General features: G+C 44.4%; 1 protein-coding gene across 12 annotated transcripts in view; it reads left to right on the forward strand.

Moving 5' to 3' along the window:
• Nucleotides 1-5,773: 5,773 nt before the first annotated feature.
• Nucleotides 5,774-17,709, forward strand: part of cdc42bpab (CDC42 binding protein kinase alpha (DMPK-like) b) — a 70,981-nt gene continuing 59,045 nt past the window's right edge. For all 12 annotated transcript variants that reach the window (XM_070987775.1, XM_070987768.1, XM_070987773.1 and 9 more), the window contains exon 1: nt 5,774-7,072. In XM_070987775.1, coding sequence (XP_070843876.1) covers nt 6,895-7,072 — 178 coding nt within the window. In that variant the 5' untranslated portion in view covers nt 5,774-6,894. The remainder of the gene's footprint in view (nt 7,073-17,709) is intronic.

A 17,709-nucleotide genomic window follows, 5' to 3' on the forward strand; every position in this document is an offset into this window, starting at 1 on the left:
GTCTCTTTTAATCAGTTAAACTCCAGAATTAAAACCTCGTCTCCCCGGTCCGGTCTGAAGGGTTTTCTCTGCTGCTACACATGCGTCCCAGACAGACATCTCTTGACCCTGTGAACCTGAAGTGGCCTCTCCTCAGTAGCACCCTTGTCTACACACACCCCACACTCTGTCGTGTACATTCCACTGCACGATGTCAGGCCGGGGCAGTCTGGCAACAGTCTGTCACACAGGGGGCTTATTTCAGACTGTCTGGGTGGCTGGAGAGCAGTTTTGTCCAGCAAGAGGTGGACTAAGATCTGGACTAAAAACCAGCAGGCGCTCGTTGCTCGTTTAGGTACAAGTGTATAACACAGGGCTGAGGAGGAAGTAGTGCAGATCTCCAAGGGAGGAGGGGGACTACAGGATTAGATGTTTATTCCGAGCCCTGTCACCCATTCTTGGCCCTCTCCAGCAGATTAAAATTATAAGACAAACAGACAGTTAATCCAGGGGCCGGGGGGCCGGCGTGGATGTGGATTGGGGCAGGCTCTTCACAGGTTGGTGATTATCTGATTCCATTGCGAGGATTTGCCTTGCCTTTTTTGTCACACAAACATTAGAAGAGGGGTGCTCTCACTGGCTGCCCTGAAGGCCCTGCCTGCGGTTGTGTATTGGCTGGTGTTTGCTTAGAGATGTCAGACAGACTGAAGGGGCACACAGGAAGAGCAAATGACAGATGACTGCCAGACCCGCTCGCTCACTCCAGCCAGTGCCTGCAGCTTACAAACAAGACCAATTATTAATTAGAGCTGAGAGCTGGTACCACACGTATGGAACAATCACAGGGTGCAGTGTGGAAAAAAGTTCATAGTGTGAAAGAAATATGGAAAAAAGGCTTAAAAAAAATATCCAATTGCATGTGTGTGACATGTATGCGTGTATAGAGTTAAGACTAATGACAGTATTGCAGAGTTATGATAGCTTAATTGTTATGATTGTGATGCTGTTGTCTTTGTGTTTTAAATGAATCATTTGTAAATGCAAGATTTTCTATTTTGTTTGCAGCTGTTTGTGTGCACGTTTCGCGGCTTTTGTATGAATGAATGAAATTTGCTATGACAATTTACAGTTGTGCAAAATGTACTATAACCACTGTTCTCATAGATAATATCAGGTTTTTATTCTAAGTTAGGACAACAGACATTTCAAGATGTTTATTCTATTCTATGAAATGAGTACTGAATAAAAGAAATGTAATCATGACACACTTATTTATTAATCTATTAGTTTATTTGATGAGGACGTTGCTCATTAATTCAACACTGATCAGCACAGAAAATACTGTAAATGAGCCTCAAAGGCACTATCCCTGGCCAGAACCCTAAAAAAGAACAAAACTTCATATATCTTATAAAATTCATGCTAAATATGCACAAAATAGAACAACACACATCCATCAGTTTGTAATGCCACAGTTGCACACAGTTAACAAATGACAAATGCAGTAAGCAAAAGAAAAAAGGGGCAACATTTATTTCCAAAAACAAACAAATAAGATCTGATTGGCTGGTGCAGGAGCAGATCCTGCATATGAACAGTAAAGAACACACAGCCTTCTTCCTCAAAGCCCGCAGGTGAGGTCCAAACTCGCCTATCAGGTGACCTGATGTCAGAACAGCGCAGTGCAGACATGTAAATTCAGCACACAGCCATTGTCCTGTCCAGCCAAAGGCCAAGTCTAAGAGCCTGTTGTCCAGAGCCTGAAATGCACAGACCTTTGGTACCCCCTCGCCCTCACATTACAACCCCTAATTCGGGAAATTAAGATGGCCTTTGTGTGATATTTCTCAGTCTTTCTTCCTTCCCATGCCAATCAAAGACAAGCTGCCTAGTTCAAAGCTACATCTGATGCTCCGAGGTGCCATTTCTTTTCAATCAAAGGCCAACAAGCTCCCACAATCAACAACACAGGTGTTAATTAACATCCAGACATTTGCATTCAAAAGCAGTCCAATTTATAGGTCATTCCCTTCCATTTGTGAAACATGAAATCGCCTTTGCTCGCAAAAACTGCTGTTTGTAGAAGGCTGAAATGCTTATATGAGAGAAATATTACAGAGAGGCCTCCAGGAGGAAGGCTTGGCTGCAGCCTGCTTGTTTTCCGTGCGGTTAGGGTTACACACATTACATATATCAGCATTTGGAGGCTCCCTGGGAACAAGGCGGAGCCGCTGCTGCTCCAAAAAGTCAATATTGAACTTGTGTTGGTGGTCAGCGCAAATTCCTCATTATTCACATGCCTCTATTGTCTCAGACTTCCTGATCTACAAGCCTGCTGCTCGTTTTATCTTCATATCAAATATTTGGGGAAATGAGCCCTGCTAGTTTGCACTTTAATGGCCCATACAAGCCTTTCTTTTCCACTGCGGCTGCAGACGTCAAAGATCCAGTCCGAGTCCGCATCAGTCCGTCCAGCTGCCTGCCAATAATCATCGATCAGTCTGTCAGAGGGGAAAGCGCTAGACCTGTGCAAGGACAACACAATTATTGCTCAATGGCCTCCACTTCTAGACGGAGTACAGGCCAGTCTAATTGCATTTCACACAGCTAATGACGGCTCAATCAGCGCAGAGACGAGAGGGTTTAATCCCCGCGTAGACTTAACCAAATAGCCTCGGATCAGACGTGATTAAATGGGACTAACAATAAATATTTTCGTTAACTTTTAATTAATCGACATAGGGGAGACTTTGAGTGTGCAGGATCCTTAGAATGAACCTGGTCAAAGATGGAAAATCCAAAAATGGTACCGTTTTTTAATAGGCCGAGGCTCAGGCGGAGGAAATTCACTAAACAAACATATTCTGCAGTCTGTAAAAGGGCAGAGATCAATGAAGAGTATTAAAAAACAATCAAAATCCATTTACAATGTGGCATTTTATACCTGAGAGCTACAGAAACTTAAAGAAAACACTCCAGCATCACAGCTGCATAAAGGCAGTTTGGACAGCAGAGGGCGCTGTGGTCACACTATGAGCAGCCAGAGGCTTTAAAGGGAACATCCACCCTAAAAACTGCATCTACAGTGTGGAATTTGGGAGGGTGAAGTCACAGTTTTATGAAATACACAAGTCTCTTCTCAGACAGTAAACCCCAACCAAGACCTGGATCGATTACATCATCAGTTCACACATGCTGCCACTGGCTGATTCATTTCCATATTGCAATTTCTATTGAACGTACAACAACTTAATGCAACTGCACTGCAATTCTATTATGACCTTATATAAAGAAATATTGGTCTATTTGTAGTTTTATTGTCTTTTGCTATTTATTTGTCTTTTTTTCTAATACACGTCTTCAACTTAACTCACAAATAAGCAATATTTATATTAATTATAGAACTGGAAATATAGCAGACTAGTTTTTTTTCTTATTGTTGTCAGCCAAAATACGTTGTTACATCCCAGTAATCACCATGCTGTTTCATAGAGCGCCCAATTATTCATTGCCATTACATCATCAAGAGTGTGGCCTACTGTTAAACTTATTTATATTCAACAAAAGACTCCCAATCATTAATGAATGTAACTGATTGAAAATGGTCACCGTACACACACATAAATATACTGTGTGTGAGTGTGGTGAACTGTCTAATCCACCCAGAAAAAAGCACATCAGTCCCAAAGAGGGGTGGCACAGAGACAGTAATCCATCAAATATATCAGGTATGACAGAAACATAATCATATTAACAATTTAGGACTCAGCTAAATTAAAACACAATGTAACTGATATCATGCATGTGGATGCTCTTTTAAAGTGCATTTTCTCTTTAATAGGATGACCTGGATCTGCAGTGCCACACATGGGAGAGAGTCAGAAATGTTGTGAAAGAAAAGCCGGCAAGCAAACACGTCCTCTCCTCTTCAGTATTGTTATCACGTCGCTGTTCACTGCTGCTTGCGTCCTTTCACACACAATCTATCTCCACACCAGGACAATGAATCATCTCAGAGTGGCTCCACATTGTAGAAGACGGACACTGTTGTGTGGCTGTTTCTGATAAACAGCCATGCCAGAGCAGTATGCTTCAAATTACACTTGGTCACCATCAAAATCACTTCCATTGGACACATCTTACACATCGCTGAGCTGTTCAGTGTGTGCTCATTTCAGCACAGTGCGCCTTTTGTGCCTTTCCTTGTCCCCGCCGCTGCAGCAAGAAATCCATTTGAATATGTTCTGAAATATAGAAGCGTGTCATTTTATGTTGGTCATTGCTGGTGTGTGGCACAAAAACACAGGGCTCCTCTGTCTGCCTCTACCCCTGCAAGCTCTGCAAGCCGTTAATCATTAATAGATGTTCTTTGAGTGGCGATAAGCACCTCACTTCAAAAGGATGGGACATTTCCCAACAAGAGATTAGAATGAACCCGCTTCAAGTGTGTCACAGGCGGATACTGTAAATGATCACTTTTTACTCAGTGTTTTCATGATTTATGTGTGGGCATTTAAGGAATGACTATTACTGTTTTCATCCAGTATAGTGCTATGAATGATGGTCAGGCCAACAGGTGTTTTAGAACAAACACACGAGTGCAAATAAGTAATCACTTGGAGAAACTGTCTGTGGGATTTACCCACTGTATCCTGATCCATGCTTCATTCTCATGTGGGGATCTGTGCATGGGAAAGGTCTGAGTGACTCAGCTTGCAGGGATACAGCAGAGCCCAGGGTCATCAGAAAGCCTGTTTATCTTTGGAGTTTGCTCTCAGCATTAAGCTTCTCTCAGCCAAGAACAGCCCAAGAGGCAGAAAATCCGAGACAAACTTGACACACCTTGACGCTGACAGATGAAAAAAAGCTATCTAAGTATAAGAACTGCAGTAATATTTCATTCTTATATAATGCCAGTGATATTTCTGCCTGCTGAGACCACACACAGCTATGATGACATGCACACACATAATCTATGCTGAGCCACAACTTTTTCATGGGTCAGCTGCAGCCAAAGTGCCTTAAACTTGCATTAAATTTCAGAATTTGGTAAGTTTGGGCATCTGCATTAATCCAACTCACACACTCGACTCTCGTACATTGTCTGAAGGTTGTGTGAATGTGGCCCACTGCAACGTCTGTCAGGGCTCAGCACAGGTTTGACGCAGACCCCATCAATGCGTAGGTTTGCCTCTCTAAATTAAGTGTTTTGCAGGCAGTTAAAGGGACAGCAGTCAGTCCAGCCTGAAGAAAATGTGTCCTCTCCGCACCACGTCACCAGCAGACTGACAGACAGCCCGCAGTTTCCATTCACAATATTGACAGCCCCCACCACCAGCACCACCACACACCCCTGCCCCTTCCGCACAGCAGATGCTGTGACGGGCGCCATGATGATGATCTGGGATTTTGCCTGCAGCAGCAACCAGAGACTCTATAATGCGGAGAGGTAGGCTGCTAGCTGTAAAGGAATGGTCGGATTCACGCTATAGCTCATCAAAGATGGCCGATTTGTGGATTCGGCGTTCTACGCATGCGCGAAAGTCGGGAAATATCGACATTCCTTGTAAAGAATTAGACACGCGACGGCTTTGAAACGTGTCGTGTTGCAGCTGAGACAGTCTTCATTTGGTAAGAAAGAGGTGAAGTAGTTTGCAAGGGTTCATAAAGTGTGTTTTTAGACAGAACCAGCGTCGCGAGCTGAGCGTCCATTTTTATCCCATTCATATTTTACAAGCAGGCCCCGCTTCCCATAATCCAGCGCGGCGTTAGGGATAGAGCTGTCTACTTGCTTGTCTTTCCTGTCGTCAGTCTCTGGCAGCAGGCTGCTGGTAGCTTGACTGTGCAAAGACGGCAAGAAGCGACCGACCGGCGGGGGAGGCAGGCAAGGCAAGGCAAGGCAAAGGAAAGGACAGGGGGAGTTTAGGCTGTGTCCCGTATTTGGAATAAGCGAGGCTCGACTACAGCGTTCCTCTTGACGTGAAACGAGCTCCTCTGTAACCTTCAGAAAGGACCCGCATTTTTGACGGCTAACTTACGGGCTGTTGGAACTCCTGAACTAACCGTCGTTTTGAACTGTGAAGAAACTGAAGAGACATTTGGTTTCTGGACGAAGAATGGGATTTAAAGAACATATCTGCCAACACTGAGTTGAGAAAACAAGGGGATATTTTCCAGTTGGGTGAAAAATAACCGCACTGTCGAAAGGGGCCAAATTCAGTGAAGCCCTGCTAACACTGTGCATATTGTAAGTGGACTCCTGGGAAAAGGGGCAACGATGGCATTTAGGGACGAAGAAAAGTAACGTTAACGTTAGCTCGCTGGCTAGCTAAATAGCTAACCTAGCAGGCTGCTAACTAAGCCTGTGTCGCCCTTCCATTCCTGGAGCAGAGGAGGGGCGCTGGGGCTTTGTAGCATTGCAGATCTGCCTTGCATTTTTGGGTTGCTGCAAGAATGGAGAATCCCAAATATCTGCCACAACAACTCAGGGGGATCTGTTGAACCGCATCTACTCAATTTATTTTTCCATTAGCCACACAGAAGACCAGAAAACTGCCTGCTAACGTTGGGATTTCATTAAAATCAGCCGGCCCGGAGCAATCGGGGTCTGTAATTGTGACTACTTCTTTTCGTATATACCCTGTGGGGATAGGTGTTATAAAATGGGGAAGTGCTACATGTTTTATCCACCTCTTAGATACTGGATCTCGAGAGGGAGATCATGAATAGGCCGGTTTTAACGAGGAATTAGCCCCGGCTTGCCCTCGACTCAAAGTTTTCTTATTTTCGAGACATTCAAGGTGAGAGAACTTCTTTACAGGCCCCTCTGCGCTAACCAACAGGCCGAGGAGGTGTTCGCTCAGTTCCCTCCCTCACCATCATCATTAGTTCAGAAACCAACAAGCCGGAGTAATCATGTCGGGAGAGGTGCGTTTGAAGAAGCTGGAGAAGCTGATCCTGGACGGGCCAGCTCAGTCCAACGGCCAGTGCCTGAGTGTGGAAACGCTGCTGGATATCCTGGTGTGCCTCTACGATGAGTGCAACAACTCCCCGCTCAGAAGAGAGAAGAATATCCTGGAGTTTTTGGATTGGGGTAAGCAAGCTTGTTATTTATTTTTTTTTACTTCCTCTTGTTTGGCCTGTGCATCCAGCCTCCCTGTCTTTTGGTAAGATGATAGGATAATAATGTTGGTGGTGCAGTGGCCCTCCCTTCCCCATCACATTCCTTTTATAGTAGCAGCGGGGCTCAGTTGGCCTGCTCTCTTCTCACTCAAACCCTCCTTAAAACTCAAAGCAAGGCCACTTTATGCTTGTGCAGTTAAATGCTTTTATATGTTTTGGGGAAGGATTTATACATGAAGACATGTCCAAGTTACAAGGACACACATTAAACAGAAGCCGTGCCCTAAAAACAGATATGTTGTAAAGAAAAAAAAAGAGGTGGCACCAAGTTGGCAGTGAGAGTAACCGAACACACAGAGGGACATTAACTATAGTGAGGAAGATGTTAAACAGGCCCACTCAGAGTTTTGATATGAATCCAGGAAAGATCTCATGAAGATGTCCCATCCTCCAGGCCACCATTTATCCTTCAGAAAATACACTCTTACATAAAGTAGATCCCTGTCAGTCATTGCACGCACCCTCCTTGGCTCAGTTTAGCTTTCACGACTGCTTTGCATGCCAGTTTGTTTTCCTTTGTATGGGCGTGTAGGTGAAAGCTTGTGAAAGATAACCAGCCTTGCTGTCTCTTAGCAGACATTGAGATAAAATCAATGGCAGTCTTTTTTTGTCGACATAGTGATCACTTTTGCACACCTTAGAGGTTTTAATTCAGTTTATTTTTTTTATGCTGGACTTGACTAGTTTCTGATCAGGAAAGGAGCTTTGGGTGACGAGTTTGGAGTTTTGTGACTTTCTCACTCTCCTGGTTAAAGCAAGGTTAGGAAAAAACAACACACAGGAGGCAGGAGGACCACACACACACACACACACACACACACACACACACACACACACACACACACACACACACATACATGCATGCACACACACACACACACACAAACAACTCAATCATTTGTGCAGAAGGACTGTGTATGTACGTGTGTGACGTCGGGGGTTTGGTTTGTGCATGAAGCAGGAATGTGAACAACTCACCTTTTTTTTATCTGGCGCAGAGGCCCAGCTCGCTGCCAGAGCATGCCTGGCTGGCCTGCTTGGCCTTTAAAGCCCTGAAAGACGTGCCGCAGCAGTTTGAGCAAATCATTGCCCTGGATTGAGAGAAATTAAGAATACAGCAGGCTATAACTGAGTTTTATGGAAAGAATGTGTAGTTTGGCACATTTGCTGGCATCTTTTGCCTTTCTTTATTTCTGAAAGTGCTTAAACTGCAGTGTTAAACAGGCAGCCGTTTGGCCCATTATAGACTTGCACTGTCAAAGACTGACAGGATGGAAGTTAAATCAGTCAAATGGTGGTGAAATCTGGCTGTGGTTGCTAAATTGGTTTACCCCACCAGCCACCATCTGGACAACCTATTCTGTCCATAAAATGGAGCTATGCTTGATGGTAAAACACTGGAAGTAGCAGGATTTGGTGATTTTTGTGTCTTCAAATGGGTAAAGAGGTAGTTGTCTGAAAACCATAGCCTGTGTTTTTTCATTACACATGCATGGTTTCCTTTAGATCATCAGTGTTTCCCCCAATTGTTAGCCCCCAGCTGATCTGCAGCATCTTTTGTAGCTGGCCTTGCAACAATGCTGGTGTGGCCTGGCCTTTAAGATTAGGTGCTTTGTGCCTGGGTGCCAAGTGGTGACTTCATCCTGACATTTCCCAGTGTTGTCACAAGAAACTTTCTGACTGAGCTCGCCCAGACACAACACACAACATGCAGATGTATCCAAGCTGTCATAGTCCTGTTAAGGTCCCATGTTGTCACTTGTTGTTGTCTTCCACTCCAGGGGGATTTGTGTGAGAATCCTCCAGCTTCTGCAATTAATATCAATTAATTTAATTGAGTTGCAGAGTTTGTTCCTAGGAGTCACTGAAGCATACGTTACGTAAACAAAATTCATTATCCTAATCAGGTAACCCTGAAAGAAGAGTCCTAAGGGAGTCTTAATACCAGTTGCTGTCTCTTCAAATAGACTTGTACTGAAGATTTCTCACCACAGACACTGACCTCCACAGTAATCAAGTGGGGGAGACCCTGTCCAAACAAATGCTTCACTTGCCTCGTTTTACTATGCCTTTGCAAACATCTTCACCGCTGTAACAAACTGAAAGATAGCTAGCCAACATGTGTTGTGGCTCCTGGTGGAGGATACCCAATGAGCTGTGCTGCTTTGTTCCTAAGACAGATGATCACTTCCATCACCAGTGGCTAAAAGGTAGACTGCAGCAGACATGAACCTCTGGCACAACTGGTGCAACAGGCTGGCACTGCTGTGTGTGTACAGGAGATACTGGGCCGGGCTTCTTCAAGGTTGATGGGGTTAAAGGGCTTTAATGGAAAGACATGATGACAAGCACTCACACACGTTTTAGATCCATCTCCTAGAAATCCCTCAGAGAATTTTAGGCTTTTAAATGTCCTGTGATCATTTTGTTGACAGTCTCCAGCTGACTGTGCAGTCAAAGAGGAGGTCCATGTCTTGATGGATCCTCTGAGGTTAAAAACCTCTCTCACAGCAGCTTTGTTCACGCACTCAAACGTTCTGGAGGTTTTTTTTATTCTGTCTGAGCCGCGGTGGAAACATGAGGAAATGTTCTCACTCACCTTGAACACATCTCCATAGGTGCCGCACCCAATCCGATGAATTAACTCGTAGTCGTCCAAAGGGTCCAGGAATGACACCCCTATCCTGTCCATGATCGGAGACACGTCTGGGTGCTGTGGGGGAGCCTGCGGGCTCTCTACTCACACATCCCAGCTGCTGCTGCCGGAGGAGAAAGCAGATGACCACACTCTACCTGACTGACCGAGCGCCTGATGGAGCTAATTGGAGCTGACTAATTGCTGGATTCACTAATTAACATGTTATACCTCCTTTGTTTAATCCTCACAAAAAATGTACCTACACAAGCTGCTGTTTCACAGGGGATTATGTGTAACTTCACCATGAAGTTGCCAGGCAACCAACAGAGACTTCAGGAAGTCCTGCACATAACTTAAAACTGCAATTTGTCATTTTTTTTCTCTTTGTACAGATCAAACAAACAAGAATGTATCATATGTTAATTAGTGAGATTTAGAGGTGCCGGTTGGCAGATACTGTTACCTCTGGACAGAGCCAGGCTAGCTTTCCCCCCTGTTTCCAGTCTTTATGCTAAGCTAAGCTAAGTGGGTGCTGGATGTAGTCCTGTATTTACCAGACCGATATGAGAGTGGTATCAATGTTCTAATCTGGTATCAATGTTCTAATCTGACTTCCCAAAATGTCAAACTGTTGCTTTAAGTGGTCTGTATTGTGATGCAGTGTTACAGTCATGTATTTTGGAATGTGCTTCATCATCAGTCAAAAACAAACATGTTAGAGCAGCGTTAGCAGACAGTACTGAAGAGTGGATTTCCATCTTCAGGGAAGGGATGAAATGACTTGCTGTGGCAATGGTTTTAGTATTGTGATAACACACGTCCACAAGATAGCAGACCACACCTTTTTGGCGTAGCCGTCAACACAAACAACATGTAATTGGGGTCAAGTCTTGTCCTGTTCGTTACAGTTTTTGGTGTGTCACCACTCCTATGTTTTCTCTTTCTTGGCAGAACATCCAGTCAGAGGGTCAGAGGAGAAAGCGCAACTGTTACTCACACAACACCTTTTGTAGTATTTGGACAGTTAGTAGAGAAATGTTATCTGAAGAGGTGATATAATGCCATTACAGCCCCCTATTTATCATCAGTAACAGAGCCAGAGTGCGCACATGACTTACTGTAGCCTACAAGAAGCAGATTGGATCAGACAGATAGCGTTAACACATACTCAAAACACAGTTTAATCCTAGATACAGAAAAATGGCTCAAGATGGGCCCCGTGTAACCTTAGACCTCTTCAGCTTGTGAGTGATCTGCCTTTGTCAGCCTCTCGGAGGCTGCCTCTGCAGCTACAGTGTGCTCTGACAGAAAAGACATATCATCGCAGCTTACTCACCAGGCCTGTATACCTCTTTGCTACAGTGGCTCAGCCATGACAAAGGTGCAGCGGTGTTCCCTTTTCTTCTCCAGAATGTATATGAGCCAGAGAAGAAGACAAACATTTGTATTGGGTTTGCTTTTCTTCTTGTTTAGTGACCTCATTTCAGTTGAAATAGAGACCCCTGCATGACCTGCAGCCAAAGGAGAAGCGAACATGGGAAAGTACCTCACATGTACCACAGTGTCTACCAACTTCACGAGCTCAGGCCTGCGCTTGTATTTATTCTCTTACGAGCTGGCTTGTGAAATTCAGTGTAAGCCTGCCAACGTATGTCAACATCTTCTTTATTTGTAATGTAATCAGGTGTTGGAGGTGAAATGAACATCAGCGTGTCTGTGTCTGTCTGGCTGCTAGAGTTAATATGAAGGGTGAGCAATATTACTCAAAGAATATGACTTTCTCCACAGAACAAGCAGTTGTCAGTCATGAACTGAATAGTTAATTTATATGTATCATCCTTTCAGTTTCACATTGATCCATTGCTCATGCCGGGTGGTGTCAGCGTTTCTCTAGCACCAACAGTGGAATTGTGAACAAGAGTTAATGTTTCTGTGGACACAACACTTCTCATAGATATCCTGTTTTCTTTCTTTCCTCCCATCATTTCCTGCTTTTTGTTTTGTCCTGATCTCCATCCCTGTTGGGAAACGGATTGCCGGGCAGCTGAATGAAAACGAGCGGCCATGCCAGCCCGCAGTAGGCAAACATGGGGGAGGCAGCCTGACCTTTTCTCAATCCAGACCCAGTGTTAGCCCACAGTGGCCAGCTGTTCAGCTGAAGCTGATGTGTGCTCCACCCTGCAAGGCTTTCATTGGCAGCATGCCTCACACACTACTCACAGTAGAGATGCACACACACACACTCACACGCTTATTATTGTGGTTTCTCATAGTTCAGACTGGATTCCCTCCCTGTTATTGAACAGACCAGAAAAGCTGCCACTTCACCTTTAAGAATTTGAGTTTTGTTAGTTCCAAAGAAGAATTTTTGTGTCACATTTAAATTTGACTCGGAGGCCATTCCACCCCACCAAGAACAAACAGGACTATGTGAAAGGCCAGCACTTTAAACCTCTGGCTTCATGTGCATTCTGCATTCTACCCTTGCAGCAATAAACGTGCTAGGCTAACTGACTGTGAGAGATCACTGATGTCTGTGCAGCTGCAGTTTGATCAGCCCTTTGCTTTTTTCAGTAGTGGTAAACCAGGCAGGAACGGTTTATTGTGTTCAGGTTATGGTTATGACCGTGTGTTCCATTATCCATTAAGACATGATGTAACCAAAATATTTGCTGATGATAGGAATTTGTCATGCAGATAAATAGTAATTGGGTAAGATGAAAGTGTCACATCTTATAAATCAAAATTCAAATATGAACGATACTGGGAAAATAAGTGTTAGCATCACTAGCAGTCTATGTCAAGTCAGCAAAATAATCCGTTATCTGTATCGCTCATAACCTGAATGCCAATATTAATATGGGACCTTAAAACCCTGTATGGGCTGGACTCTATCAGGATATCCTCTGTCACCCCTCTGGTTGTTCTGCCGTTTCCTGTCTGGCTGTCCGGTGCTTACGATGGGCACTGAGTACAGGAAGGAACCACAAGGACTCAGTGAGATAGTTCAGACCCAGCGGGAACATGATGTCATACCAGGAAGTGGGACAGCTGTATTGCATTGTGTTATTGTGTACTCTGTGGCTCACTTGTGTCCAATATTTTGGTTGTTGTTGGTAAGGTGCAAGGTCACAAGCGTGTTTACTTCCTTGCTGGTTGATTCATTTTTCACACAGACTGACTTACAGTCTGTTTACTCACTTGGAACCCTCATAAGATCTCTTCGTCTTTCTGTCATGCTTACACACACACACACACACACACACACACACACACACACACACACACACACACACACACACACACACACATACACATACACACACACACACACACACACACACACACACACACTGTGGCACAGCCAAATACACACACAGTGTTTTCCATTGTCCTGAGTGAACACACAGTCATACATAGCATGTAGATCCTCTCTTCTCCTAGTGTCCTCTATCTCTCATCAGAGTTTAGTATCCCGAAGGGAGCAGTCCAGCAGCCACTGACACTTTATTAAGCTCCTTTTGCCCTCTACGTTTCACTTACTCTAAATTAACGCAGCAACATCACAAACAAACCTGCCAAAAGTAAAAACAATTATATACATCGTCATTTAAAGTGCCTGAAACATGGGAGTGGTGCAGGTGCCTTTTTTATGAGGAGTAAGTGTTTTGAACATTATACAGCTGTTCAGGATTTCATAAAAGCAGGTATGTGTATTTGATTTGTAGACTACATCTTCAAAGGAGCAGTTTACTGTTGGGTGTCCATAAAATTGCGAGAGAGATAAAAAAAAAAAAAAGTGGTCAAAATGTTCCACAAATCTTATTGCAGTGGTTTCAGGTAGTGTGAAGTGCAAAGACCTTATGAAGATAATTCAGCAGTTTTTGTTCATGACATTTAAATTCTAAGTGGACCAGTAGTGAGGTATGGTTGATTAAAAGGTAGACAGGGTTATCTGTGGTCGCAAAGATGACCATGATAACCATGACCTTTTACCAGAGTAACACGTGAAACTGTGCATGGCATTTTAAAAATATTTTTTCAGGCAAGAAAATGCCTATTTAGATCAGTTTATCTGCCTGTTTGGAAATTTATTTCTGCAACATTTGTGGAGATGTGAGGGAGCCACTGGCTGGATGGGACCGGCCGTCAGCCATGTGACTGCATCACGTGACCGTCTCGCTTGAGTGTACTTCAGTATGAACCGTCTGCTGGTAATTGCATGCTTAATAGTTCCTTCAGTAGGCCGTGTGTAGTGCGTGCTGAAGGTAGGAGGCAGTATGTCTGTAAGCGATCTCCAGCACGGCCTTCATCAACCCGTCTGGGAGCTTTGGAGGCAGTGAAATGCCTGCTGCTGATTGTGATGCGTCATCAGAAAGTGGCAGGGGAAGGGTTGGCAACCTTTCTCCGTCTCCCAGAGGACACACTTGTATTGCAGGTCATTAGCCTGGCAAATGGCCTCCCTCTCTCCCTCCCCCCTTTCCTCTTTCCTCACCTTCACTGCTTCTCATCCTCCCATGTCTTTCTGGTCTTTTTCTTCCCTCATAGTGCCTGTTAGTTGGGTTTGGCTGACCTCTCTGCTCAGCTGTCTGTCCATCACTCAGCCAGTGTTTACAGACCAAATGAAAAGGAAGCCGCTCAGTTGGCTGATTTTGGCCCCTTTGTAATCTATTCTTTCCTGCTGCAGCTTTTCAAAAGATGGACCCATTTTAGCATGAAGCACACACCATATACTGGCATTAGCATAAATTATTCCATCATTCTTGCTCGTTAGGATTCAGCATAGCTTCTATTTAGTCTGTATTCATATCACTACAACCCCAACCAGTCCTTTTACTCAAGCAATTGTTAGTGATATGAAGCTCCTGGCATTAGCGTGCAAAATGAGTTTGATTTTAGTCAAATTACAAGAGGCATAAGCGCTCCTACTAACAGTTTAAAGCATTTGTGAGCGTGTTTTGTACATACTGGAGGAAAAATGCTGGTCTGCTCTCCCTGTAATGACTCTTAAGCTCAGAGGAGCAATTAGCGAGTCTTCCTTTTCATCTGCCAGCTAAGTCTAGACCAGTGACACACACACAAATACACACAAACATTACAGACAGAGCAACATTGTTTTCTCACAGATTTTTTTTATGTTGTCAAAGGGTGAATTTTGGGAAAGCTGCTCGCTCGCTCCACCCGTTCAGCCGAAACGGTCCCGCAGCCAACTGGCGAAGGCACCGGCTTGCATAGTTTTGTCGCTTCCCATACTCGCTGAATTGGTAGTGTGTGTCAGTGAAGGAGACTGCTTCCACGCTGGTCTCACTGAGCAAGATGTAAACAAAAGCTAATTTAGTTGACAGTTGAAAAGGAATGCACAGACATTCCTTCCTTTCTTCATTCATAATAATAAAATATGGAATCAATACTAATCACAGCAGCAGATTAAAGGAATAAAGGGAATTTTGTCTCTTAAAGTGTCTATAATTGATATTTTTTAATGACAATAGATCGACTGTAAATGTCTGTTTGTAACATGAAAGGGCTTGTAATGATGAACAGATATCATCACCGGACTCTGCAGCTCCCCATAAGTCATCTTTTGACTCATTGGTTTTGGATTTCCAGCTTTAATGTGAGTGTTTTTCACTTTCATTGCTCTCGCAGCAGTGTTTCCAGCAGCAATTGTGAAACCTTCAAAAACCCACTGGCAGGGACCAAACCAGAGCTAAAAGCAGAGCCGCTATTGAACATGACTCCAGACGAGTGCTGATGTTTCTCAACACTTGCCGGTTGTGCCTGTAGTCTGAAAAGTTGGTAGCTTGTTCCATTTTAGAGAATGGCAGCAGTACACCACACAGGTTCACAGCATTAAAAATGGATTCAAATGGGGACCCAGAGTCACAGCATTAAAAAAAAAATCTAGAAAGCTTTTAAACCACCACGACAACGTAATCCACCTCTCTACAGTTGATCTTTATATTCATTATAACACAAAGCCTGTGAGAGATTCTCATGTGTAATCTCAAGGTCTCACGTTAACAGATGCTATTATGCTTAATGCTCAGTGTGGTGCACATATTCACCAGTGGTGTATTTCATGTTGTATATAATAAGATACACTTTTGATGCTGAAGGACAGAACAGTTTGGTGAAGTCTTCATGTTTAACCACTGTTAAATCTGGGGATTAGGGAATCTAAGACTGTTTGGGTAGCAGCTATAAACACAATTTGGCTTTAATACAGTTTCTACTAGATCCAATTCAAACTGGGTGTACACACTATGATATTATTTATGTAGTATTTCTTAATAAGGGTGGAGTTTCTTTTTCATACCAACCTCTCAAAGAGGAGGGTGTAGGAGACCTCCGACCCTCCGCTGTCTCCAGCCCCAGGAAGAAACCTATTAGCTGCTCTAAAAACCAAAGCCCTTAGGAGCCTCGTCAGGGCACAAGTTCATAAATAACATGGATGAAGACAGTAACATGTGATCTTCCCTGGCCCTTTGCTCTCTGCTCCTCCAGTTCCTTGTCTCCTCCCCTTGCTCGTTTCTATCACAGGATGTTTCTCTGACGAGCCGAGAAACAGCGAGGCAGTCTGGCACGAAACCCCAGCTGTGGTGAAATGGGGAGATGACAGGGAGTCCAGATTACCTCCGCTTGTCTCTGCCTTAGGCATTTTAACACAGACATTATGTTTATTTGTTTAGTTTATTTGTGTTTTATATGTTTTCGGAGGTATCTGTTCCCACTTTTCACCTATTCTCTGCTGATCCTGTTGTTCTGTTGTCTCTTCCCATGAGCTTTAGCACATTTAGCACAGCTGTGTCTCTGTCTGCTCTCTTTCGCTGAGAATTGCTGCCTTGTTTGATTTTTGAATGTTAAGTTTGAAACAGAACGTTGCCTTTTTAAAATGCGTAACCACAGCTGACGATTGAGGCGTAGAAGTCTGAAAAAGCCAGGCGGAACTCCGAACCTTTGTTGCAGTGGCTGCTTTTTGTCCCTCTGCGCATGCCGTAGCCAGCGCATCCCCTCGCTGCTTTGAGCAGAGGGCTCAGCTGTGTGAGTAAAAAACGCTGACTCAGACCCCAGCCCCTCATAGCCAGGCGGCCTGTGGAATTTGGAGCAGAGGTGCAATGTTAGAGAGAACAGCAACTGTTTAGATGAGGCCAGGTCTGCCTCTTTGTCCACTGGTGCCTACCAGCCCCCATTCTGTCTGTCTGTCTGTCTGTCTGTCTGTCTGTCTGTCTGTCTGTCTGTCTGTCTGTCTGTCTGTCTGTCTGTTTGTTTGTTCTGGTATGTCTCTATGGTTTAAATCTGTGTCACTCTCAATTTGCCATCTCCTCTATTCACTCAGTCTTCATTGCTCTCTGTGCGCTCTGTAATGCCTTGTAACCCCTTGTTGATTATTCGGCCCCCTTTGGCTCAGTATCATCCCTCTCCTTTCCTCTCTTCTATTCTGTCTCCCTCACTCCTTTATTTCCTCTGTTTGCTCTCCTGCTGTCCTCTCTGTCTCCCCTCCCTGCCTCTTGCAGCTCCTCTGCCTCCTCCCTTGCTCCCTCCCAGACTGCTGTATCGCAGTTTTGCCTAGTGACAGGGGAGGCTTGGTTGGCGTGCGAGTGTGTGTTGTGTACGGCATGTTCCAGGAGTACTGTGCATTGTACATGTGTGTGGGGTTGTTCATACTTGTCCCCCTCCTTTTTTTGGGTGTGTTTGCATTGTGTTAGCGTGTGCGGAAGAGGCACACGTGCAGAAGCTGAGTCGATCAGACAGCACAGTCAGTCCAGCAGCTTCCTGACAGCACAGAGCTGAGTTGCATCCCTAATATAGTTCCTCTGCTGCATCCGCACGCACGCACGCACGCACGCACGCACGCACGCACACACACAGGCTTTGATCCTCTGTCTTATGCTGTCATACTTGGAAAG

This window comes from Chaetodon trifascialis, chromosome 19 (assembly GCF_039877785.1).
Source record: "Chaetodon trifascialis isolate fChaTrf1 chromosome 19, fChaTrf1.hap1, whole genome shotgun sequence".
In the NCBI taxonomy this organism is placed as follows: Eukaryota; Metazoa; Chordata; class Actinopteri; order Chaetodontiformes; family Chaetodontidae; genus Chaetodon; species Chaetodon trifascialis.